The 10,423-nt window shown below is 35.8% G+C and overlaps 1 protein-coding gene across 1 annotated transcript; it reads right to left on the bottom strand.

Moving 5' to 3' along the window:
• Nucleotides 1-7,145: 7,145 nt before the first annotated feature.
• Nucleotides 7,146-9,020, bottom strand: LOC117322494. The gene is made up of 2 exons (XM_033877436.1): nucleotides 8,902-9,020; nucleotides 7,146-8,167 (listed from the first exon to the last, which is right to left on the bottom strand). Exons 1-2 carry the CDS (start codon nucleotides 8,987-8,989, stop codon nucleotides 7,353-7,355), a joined length of 903 nt encoding a protein of 300 aa, XP_033733327.1. The 5' UTR covers nucleotides 8,990-9,020; the 3' UTR covers nucleotides 7,146-7,352.
• Nucleotides 9,021-10,423: the final 1,403 nt, after the last annotated feature.

The following is a 10,423-nucleotide window of genomic DNA, read 5'->3' as shown; positions in this document are numbered from 1 at the left end:
TATACAAACTGACACGGATAAATCGAGCCATCGGATAAGTCGAATATTTTGCTTGGTCCCGTCGACTTCGACTTATCACTGTACGTCTGTTATGAAATTTATAATTTTGTCTCGCATGCAAACTGATTAATTACCAATCACTTCCGGCAAAACAAACAGACGAGGAAGGTATTCTGATCAAGTCGATCTATAATTGATCGTTGATTAATCAGCCTGTATGTCCAAATAGAATCGTTTAATACCTAACGTGGATTAATCAGCCTGTATGTCCAAATAGAATCGTTTAATACCTAACGTTGATTTGAAACTATCTTTCATGACCTATATACAATGTAAGGTATATAGGCCAGCTATGGTAGCGGGAAGGTTAGCTTTGGTATTATAACATTAATACATTTCACCAAAGAGAGGGCCTATAATAAGCTGCATATTTTTTTTATGTTTATCTACCAGAAAATCCCCATACACATTCTTATAGCATGCCGGATAAAATGCATACCATTTACTATTTATTAGAGAAGCTAGACGAAGTTAACCCCAAGTCATATCGGACATAGCAGAATTCATTTTTGAAGAAATATCGAAATATAATCAAACGAAACAAAATATGAAATCAAGAGCAGAATTCCTTGATGGTATAAACTCCCTCATTCTTTTTTATTTTATTTTGACGTCTAATCGCTAAAGGATTCACGTGACATGTTATTAATATGGCGTAATGTTTCAATTGTTACAAATATGAAGGTTATTAAGTAAACTCTTAAAACCGTTTTTTTTCTTTTCTGCATTTACTAAGTTCATCACATTCTACGCATACTGCCTTTACGCGAAACTCGTACAATGTACCCAGGGGCCTGTTGGTTTGTACGGACAAACCGGTCCGTCTGTTTTTAAATGGAATATTGCTATATTTCAGGCATATATCATGAGGGACCTATACATATAAATTTAGGCCTTGCATTCTTCGTCAAAGCATGTAAAAATATCACCAGGTCCGTCATTATTTCACAGATGAACCGCTTGGACCGCGATAAACGAAAACAGTTGATGGAACCTTCTTTAAACAAGATCAAGGTGGATGTATCTGGATTTTTTTTATTATTATTTTTAATCATGTACCTACATTAAACACTGTTGATCCTATACAGACACTCGTATCACGATTGGCTGCCTATAGAAATCAGAAAAAAATCTTGTCTTTAACCACATACAGCAGATCAGCAAGGTATATATACGTACAGTATATTGGTTACAAGCATGACATATCATGCGCATGGCGGTTATGTAAGGCACGATGCACGTTTACCGGACTACAATAATTATTATCCGTGGTATATTTCTTTCATTGTTTCTTCTATTTTTGATACAAAATAGAAGTGAAATATCAGAAATAATAGCTAATAATGACTAACAAATCGTTGTGATATACTTCAAAATGAATTATCCCACACCCGGAACGTTGCGGATATGGCCTGCTCAGAGAACTTTAATAGTTAGTCGTAAATGTTTACCTGTAGGTTTTTTTGAGAAAAAAAGCCCCAAAAAATGTGTTGAGTCATTGTTTTACGACTACCACTCACTGATTTACCTGTGTGAGTGTCTTCCCTGATATTCGACTTCATTTCATCATTGCAATATCATTTAACCCAGACAAAATCTAAATCTATTACACATTAGATATGGAAAGTACTCACTTTTAGGGTTTGACCGTACATCCTGAGATCGCTATTGGTCGAGCTGTTTAAAAATCATTATCTGACACAACTTTGGTTACTGTAGTCCACTGTCTCCCCGTAGTCGGTAGAACTGCCATATACTATCATCTACATTCAAAGGACCGAAGCAGCCAATCGTAAGCAGAACATCATTCAAATTTGTTTTTTTCAAATGAAAATGTTGTTTCGACATGAAATAACACCCATTCTTGCATAAAACACTGCGAAATAACACATTTATAATAAAAAAAACACCTTTAAAACCCATTCAGGTCCAGATTCAGGTCCTTTCAGGTCCATTCATGTCATATTGAAATTAGTAAATTTTCAAATATCTTTACCTAAAATACTTTATCAACATATTTCAACATTTGTTTGCATAAACCTGTTCTGACAAAATTATACAGTACTAAAATAATGTCAATTATGAATTGATTCATTTTGTCGCATTTACATGTACATGTGTAATTAGATTGCGAGAAACCTGTTGTAACAAAATTATATTTAAACAACTTAATTATTATGTCGCATTAAGTTAAATTCAGTAATTTTGGGTTAAAAACCATGTTATAAAGGTAACATTATTTGTTTTGATACTTTGATTTTAAAATAATTTCAACTTTATACAAAAGGTATTACAGAAGATAATCAGACAAAATGAAAGAATTAATAGGATTTATCTAATAATCATAAGTTTACAAAATAATCTCCTTGGAAATATCATCTGCGCAAAGGTAAAAATCAGTAAATTTTGAGAATATCTTTTGCCTCAAATATTATACTAACTGTAACATATTTAATGAAACCTTTTGTTTACATATATCGAAGAAAAGAATGTGCAAGAAATAAATTCTGACAAATTAAAAGAAATTGAACTATTATATAGTTATCATATCTCATTAAGTCAGCTTAAATTATTATAGGTGGGGAACCATATATTGTATACATTTTATTACTTTTGTATTAAGATTTATTTTAACTTACTACAAATGTTTTATAGAGATTATTTGACAATATCAAAGAATTATATAACAGGATTTAATTATCAAAACTTTATAAAATAGTCTTCGAACAGCTGCACAGGGACCTGTGTAAACAGTTGGCAATGTATGTTTCTGTTTTAAGGCCATCACTGCCATGGAAAATATATTAACATCAGGAGGCGCATTCTACTTTGCAGGACTCTGACTGCAATCAATTTCCCTCTTGTGTTCTACTGAAGTAAATATACTGTAGAAACAAACAAAAATAAAGAAGTTTGAACAGTTAATTGCAATTGAAGGCCTCACACCGCAGTAAATTGCGGTTGTCCTTGGACAAGACACTTTGAAGTACTTTCCTTACTGTTGATGGTGTGCGACGGGCCTCCAATGTGTTGTTCAGTGAGATAGTCACCAACTACTACAAAGAGACCCACCTCAAAATAAAAGGGTGATTATCACAGAAAGCATAGAAAATCAAACATGTAAGAGTAAGATATTTATTTTCAGTGCTGTCATGGTTGTGTCCTGGATGCCGGCATACGACAGCCCACCTGTATGTTGTTCGGTGAGGTAGTCACCAACTACTACAATGAGAACAGGCCCCAAACTAAGAGATGCCAGTTATTTTTCAGAAACCGGGCAAATTTCTATCTGATAAAACTAAAGGGTTGAAAAAAGTTAGTAAAAAAGAAGAACATGATTTATTATACTTGATTAAGCTTCATTTACATAAAGTATTGTTCAAATTCACTTAAAACAATTTAAAACTTGCTAATAACCTAATTTCCATCAGGGAAAGATAAAGGGAGATAACTCGCTCATCTAGTCATGATGTTTTAAAATTAATTATCAATTATAATGTAGCAATTATTGATATTTCCCTTTCTATTCATGATTGATCGATCAAGAACTTTATAGTGATTCCAGACACTACTTATAAGAAGTTGCAAAATTTTCGAATAAAACAAATTATTATAGACATTTTCTAATTTGCTTGACATGGACCACTGACACAGACACTGATAATGTCTTTGAACAAAAGGGACATTCTCAAAATGCCATTTTATTGAAATAGATTTAGCAAAAGCCAAACAATTTTCCTTCTCTATTTGTATTTTGGTTCCACTGGCAAATACAAAAAATGGGATTTTCCTCGCGCAAGTATGAATTATTAACCTTTTCCTCCAAGATTGAAATTGGGGTGAGTTAATTCCCATAAAATCATGAAGATTTACATCTGAACAGGTTAATCCCTATATTGTGAGGAAATTGGTCCAAATTTAGATATTGTCCGATTGCAATGAAATTTGGTATGTAACAGGTACATCACGGGACATCGGTTACTTTCGTAACCGCACTTTAGGAGGCCGCGGTGGACGAGTGGTTAAGGTGTACCGACACTTTATCACTAGCCCTCCACCACTGGGTTGCGAGTTCGAATCCTAGGTGGGACAGTTGCCAGGTACTGACCGTAGGCCGGTGGTTTTTCTCCGGGTATTTCGGCTTTCCTTTATTCACCTCCAAAACTTGGCATGTCCTTAAATTACCTTGGCTGTTAATAGGACGTTAAACAAAAACAAACCAAACATCACTTTAACTTTTTTTTTAACAAAGTGGCAACCATTTCCTGATTTCTCATTGTTCCTAATTAAAATATTGTCCTATTTTAATGACATTTTATTTGTATGTACATCATGGGAAACCAGTCACTTTCGTAGCCTGATTTTCACATTTTAACAAACTGGTCGCCATTTTCTGGCATCTGATTGGTCCAAATTAAGATAGTGTCCGATTTTAATGACATTTGGTTTGTAGGTCCATCACGGGACATTGGGAACTCTTGTAACCTCACTTTCACATTATAACAAAATAGCCACCAATTACTGGCCTCTGATTGGTCCAAATTAAAGTATTGTCAGATTGTAATGAAATTCGATATCTAGGTGCATCATGGATGTAACCACAATTTCACGTTTTAACAAAATGGCCACCATGCATCAACTGAGCTCTGATTGGTTCAAATTTAGATATTGTCCGATCTTGATGAAATTAGATATGTAGGTACATGATGGGACACCGGTCACTCTTGTAACCTCACTTTCACATTTAAACAAAATGGCCGCCATTTCCTTACATCTGATTGGTCCGGATTTAGATATCGTCCGAATTTGATGAAATTTGATATGAAAGTACATCAAGGACACCGGTTCCTGTCGTAGCCTCACTTTCACGCTTTAAACAAAATGGCCACCAATTTCTTGCCTCTGATTGGTGGAAATTTAGATATAGTTCGATTTTAATTTAATTTGGTAAAAGGAGGCATTAGGGGACTGCAAGTTCAACTGTATGCGGGTTTTTTTTTTGTCTTATGAACCACACAGTCTTTTTATTGGTCGAAACTCAGATATTGAGCGGTTTTGATGAAAACTGCTGAAACAGAGTTATCGCCCCTCACTACGCTTCGTTCTTTCTGTGACATCCTTCAGGTGTCACCTCACTAGTACTTTTTGTAACTTGAAATGAAATGCTCGTTTACAAATGCATGATTGAAACGATTGTCACTTTGCGATTTATGTCTCGAAGGCCGATATCCCCGCTTTACGTAATACAAGGTTATAGTTGGATTATATACTGACATTTATTATAACTAAACACGGAAACAACAATACGACACAAAGAGACAAAAAATATGAATAGTTGTACAAAGAAATGTTATTGTATCAGGTTCGCATCACGAATATTTTCTCACCAAGCATGTACTTCCGTACCAAGTGTTGGGGTTTCGTTAGTGAAGATGTTATGTGCGTTGTATTTGGAACATCTCGTAAATATATACTATCGTTATTTCTACCGCAGAAGGTTGGTGTTATTCTAATCCAAAGGCATGAAATAATAAGTATAACTGTTGAATAATATCCAGTTTATACCACACATAGAATAACCTATGAATGCGTTTTGATTGTTTGACACGGTGAACTAGAGATATTCTGTAGATAAATGTATATCAACAATGAACTGATAGGGCTATATGATTAAACGATTTGACATCTCATCTGAGCGAAAATATCACGCCGTTACTGTACTGTAGGCTAAACCTACAGACCTGTTGTAAGTTACGGTACAGACTGGCCTACCACACAGGTTTTTTCTATTTGCCATCAAAATATACAAACACACACAATCATCGGGCAGTGATAGGGAGTTTAAGAAAAGCCATAAATAAAAAAAGTTTGAAGACAATTTCAAACACCACAACCGATAAAATAGTTCCGTCTGCGTCAACACAGGGGCCCGAAATATTGTTTGCGCTAGGCCTCCTCAGTAAACAGTGTATTTGGAATTATTCTTTTTCTGGCTATTAAATGAATAGACATAGAAAAAAAATGAAACAACTTAATGTTTATATGAGGGTTTGTTTTTCAATTGTAACACTGAGTCTATATTTGTGTACAGTAACCAAGAAAACTAACTGTCCTCATAGTCTTCAAATATGATAATCGTTGTCGACGGACCTACCTTCGTCCTTCGATCAAGAAATGCGGTTAAACACATTATATTCTTAAAAAAAAAGATTAAATACTCGTATCGAGTCACTGCTCGCTGGTTCACACATGACGTTGCCAAAAGCACCATGCATTTGATATAACCACCCACAAAAGTTTCACCGAATTTTGAGACCCCCTCGGGTGGAATATAAGACTCTTTCATATGCGTTTATGTAGGATATGGGTATTCCACTCTCGCTAGGGGCCGCGGTGTCCGACGTGGGGCAGTTGCCAGGTACTGACCGTAGGCCGGTGGTTTTTCTCTGGGTACTCCGGCTTTCCTCCATCTTCAAAACCTGGCACGTCCTTAAATGATCCTGTCTGTTAATAGGACGTTAAACAAAAACAAACCAAACATGTTATCTGGAAAAAAAACAAAACAAAGTTGACCAGCGACAGGCAATTCAATAAATCTTTATATCAGATAAATGCATCTTTCAAATGCTATTTATAATGCAAAGGATGATATAATGATTCCTTCTTTATCATGGTTTAACGATATCTCAGTTTATGTTTCGTCATACAAGCTGATTATTACAATTTGTACCTTCAACGTCCAATCCTAAGACAAAATAACGAATTTTCACATATACGCAACTACCAGATACTTTATTAAATGAGGGGCATTTCCAGCCTTCAGTCAGGCATAAAACAGTAAAACAAGAAAGTATCATTTACCTGACTTACATTAATCAGAACAACATACTTATGACGTACATAAAAAAAAAACATACACGCGCAACATTCATGCATATGCATGTACCTTCAGGTACCTCACAAAACAGAGAAAAACGCCGACTATGTTGAGCTTAAGGGTACTGCGTCAAATCGATTGTAATCGTATAAATGACTTCTGCGAAATCGCATATGAATATTATTGACAAACACACCAAACAAAAGTTGACGAATGAATATTTATTTAAAAAAAACGTACTGTAAACAAACTTATACAGTTAGATATAAAAAAAGAACACTGAATAATTTGACTATTTGATGCCTGTTCAAAATCAACGACTGCCCTCCTGCCAACCAACCCTGGAGCAAACAGGGCCACGAGTACAATGTCGCGAACTGTTCTTTCGTTTGCTGTTATTACACTTGGTGAGATTTTATAAACTAGAAATCACCTTGTCCTGTGATATCTTACTATCGTGTTTGAAACAAGATTGGAAAATCTTCACTTCCTTCAGGTAAAATGCAAAGTATAACTTGGTGAAGTCGTCATCATCCTGCCAGGTATAAATGACGAGGTCTTCATCAGGTCCACACTCACCAAGAAACGTTGCTTCTGTCATCATCACCGGATATTTCACTATGTCGGATGTAAAATGCCGATAGTATCCGGATACAGCAGCTTGTGAGGATGCGTCGGTACAAAAGCGGTAGTACTCCGAAGTGTTGATGTGAGAGTTAAAATCTAAGTCACTGTATCGAGTTTGAATGCTTGTTTTGAAAGCTGTGTCGGGTGGAGTGAGGGTGTCCTGTCTGCTTGTAATCAAAGGTTCCTCCTCGTGATCCACAAGTTCAGACATGCTCTCATAATACGACTGTGGTAAATTTGCGGACAAGCGGTTTTTTACATTTACAGCGACGAGTTTATTTTCAGACTTAAAAAACCAACCTCCAGTGTCAATGTCAGAAAATACTCGTTTAGTACCTATACTCCGTGGTGTCATAGAAGATACGCTAAACTTTACACGATATTTTTCAAGTCCTCCACACCAGGAAAACTTAGTACGGAATGCTGGAGATACAATACGTTTTTCGCTGATAAGAAAAAAACTAATATCATTTGCTTTTGCAATATCACGTGGGGATAACATAAATCCGTGGTCACCACGTGGCGATGACATGAAGCCGTGGTCGCCACATATGGTTGTTGCTTCCTGTTCGAGTTTACCCATACCCCATAGTGACACGTGACCTATGAATAGAATGAAAAAGTCAATTAACAAGTTGCATAAGTAAAATAACAACACTATTCTAAAGGTGGATAATACACATAGGTACAAACAACGAATATTCCATTTTTCATGTACATGTACATGTAGATAACACACTAGCCCGAGTTGGCCCTGTCACCATCTACACCAGACATGGTAACAGGGCCAGAGGAAACTCGGGCTAGTAACATACGAATGTGTATTAAGAAGCGATCAGTAGAACAAATAAAAGTCTTAACAATTTCAAAAATATGCTCAATGTCGACATTTGATAAGTTAACCTTTCCAGTAAGTTTAGGTAGACATTTGATTACATTTCATATCTTATGTAATATAATATGTAGCAATAAAATTGGTTTTAAAAGAGATGACCACAAGCGTAAGATACTACGAATGGGAGATGAAACTTGAGTACGGGGAAAAAACCGCACGTGATCGGGTACAGGTGACCCATATATTTTACAGGGGAATCGCCAAGATCACAGACAAATGCGCATGCATTACCATTGTGTCACCTGACCGCCTTGCCACAACAAGCCGCACTGAGCCACTATAAACGTACTGGGTATTCACGAGAAGGCCGCCCTCAAATCACTAGGGGTTTTCCGAGGATATTGAATTGAATAAAACTAAAACACTATTACAATAATCAACCCAAAACATTAACATTTCTAGTTAAACTATCTCATTAATGAATACTCCCATTCTAACGTACCTGTTCGATCCCGGTAAACGGAAGACGGACTGATCATGTCAAACTCACATCGCCCCGGCATTGCATGCCTCAAGGTGTAATTTGCCATCGTATAGGACGCCCGTATCTATAAATAGTTACACTGCATCCATTACCTTTCAGTCAGGGATGTAAATTAAAGTTATATTATATCATAAATACAGTTACTGATGTTAATCGGTACAGTCAAGGTTGTAAATTAGCGTTGTATTATATCATATAATCTATAATTAGTTACACTGCATTCGTTACCTTTCTTCTGCATTAATAAGTTTATCAAAGGTTATTCCGATAGTCTTACGGTCCATAGGTATACACTGTACATAGTACAATATATGCATATTGCATGCAGTCGTACAGTTATTTCTTAAGACAAGCATACAGAATACTGATATATACATGTTTGCTTAATAAACATCAGACATAGCAATATAAGAAAGTTTGACCTACCTTAGATTAAAGGTTTAACAACACAAATTGACACAGAGGCGTGGGGTAACTACAAGGAAGTGTTACTTTGATTACAATAAATCGATGTGCAATCACTCTACCACCCATTACCAAAGTTTTATAAATATACATTGCACGTCATCAGCAATAATACTTATATTAGACAGACATATAGCCACAAACACAAAAGCGAAAACAACACCTCCCTCCCTCACACACACATTATAGACCCCCTCCCCAATTCCCTCCTTAACCATCCAAACAAAATAGAGAAATGTAACATTAGGTTCGTTACACGAGGACACCGATGTGTAGCGGGCAACGGGGGAATTAGCTGTAGGAATTGTAAGGATTCCACTTTCAAAATTTATCACTCGAAAACACGTTCTTGCTTCCATCTTCATCTTTTTTATTCACTCTAATTTACAAAACGGAAAATAACATATTTCCGGAAAAGTTCTAAGGGGAGATAACTCGTACAGTCTTGTAACATGATCATCCGCCTAGCCATATTATGAACACAACATCCCGCCCCCTTAAATAACAGGCTTCCAAGACCTGTTACCGCTAGACGGATGAACATGAAACAGACAGTACTTTAGTAAATCATACATACACGAGACAATAATATATGGCCATTGGATGCATCTCACTTAGAAGACAGATATGTAGAAATATTAATGCTAGCTTATCCCATTATTACAAATATATGTATGTAGTCATCATTATGAATCTTATATGTAGGTAATAACATTTTGTTAAAATTAGGAATGTATCCGGTAGAGACCATCAACTCTAACTAACAACAGAATAGATGAATAACACCAAGAAGGTATACAAGTAAGCCACTAACACTCTCTGTACCACTGAACCACTCACAGTTACTTTCCCTTACTAATATTCCAATATTGGAAATCAATCATACCACTCAACAATATGGTAATTTCTGGAAACATCATAAAATGTTACAATTTCTACAATTCAGGATGACATGATATACCTTTGTAACAGGCTAGTTCTGGGATTAAGTAATAATTAATGTCTAGCACATTTC

The sequence above is a fragment of the Pecten maximus genome, chromosome 2 (genome assembly GCF_902652985.1).
Source record: "Pecten maximus chromosome 2, xPecMax1.1, whole genome shotgun sequence".
Classification (NCBI taxonomy): Eukaryota; Metazoa; Mollusca; class Bivalvia; order Pectinida; family Pectinidae; genus Pecten; species Pecten maximus.
This window is presented reverse-complemented; position numbering and strand designations above follow the sequence as displayed.

Coding starts and splice junctions, on each gene's coding strand:
- LOC117322494 (XM_033877436.1), bottom strand. CDS start 8,989: ATGGCAAATTACACCTTGAGGCATGCAATGCCGGGGCGATGTGAGTTT. Junction 8,168..8,901: donor CGTTTACCGGGATCGAACAG/GTACGTTAGAAT, acceptor TTCTATTCATAG/GTCACGTGTCACTATGGGGT.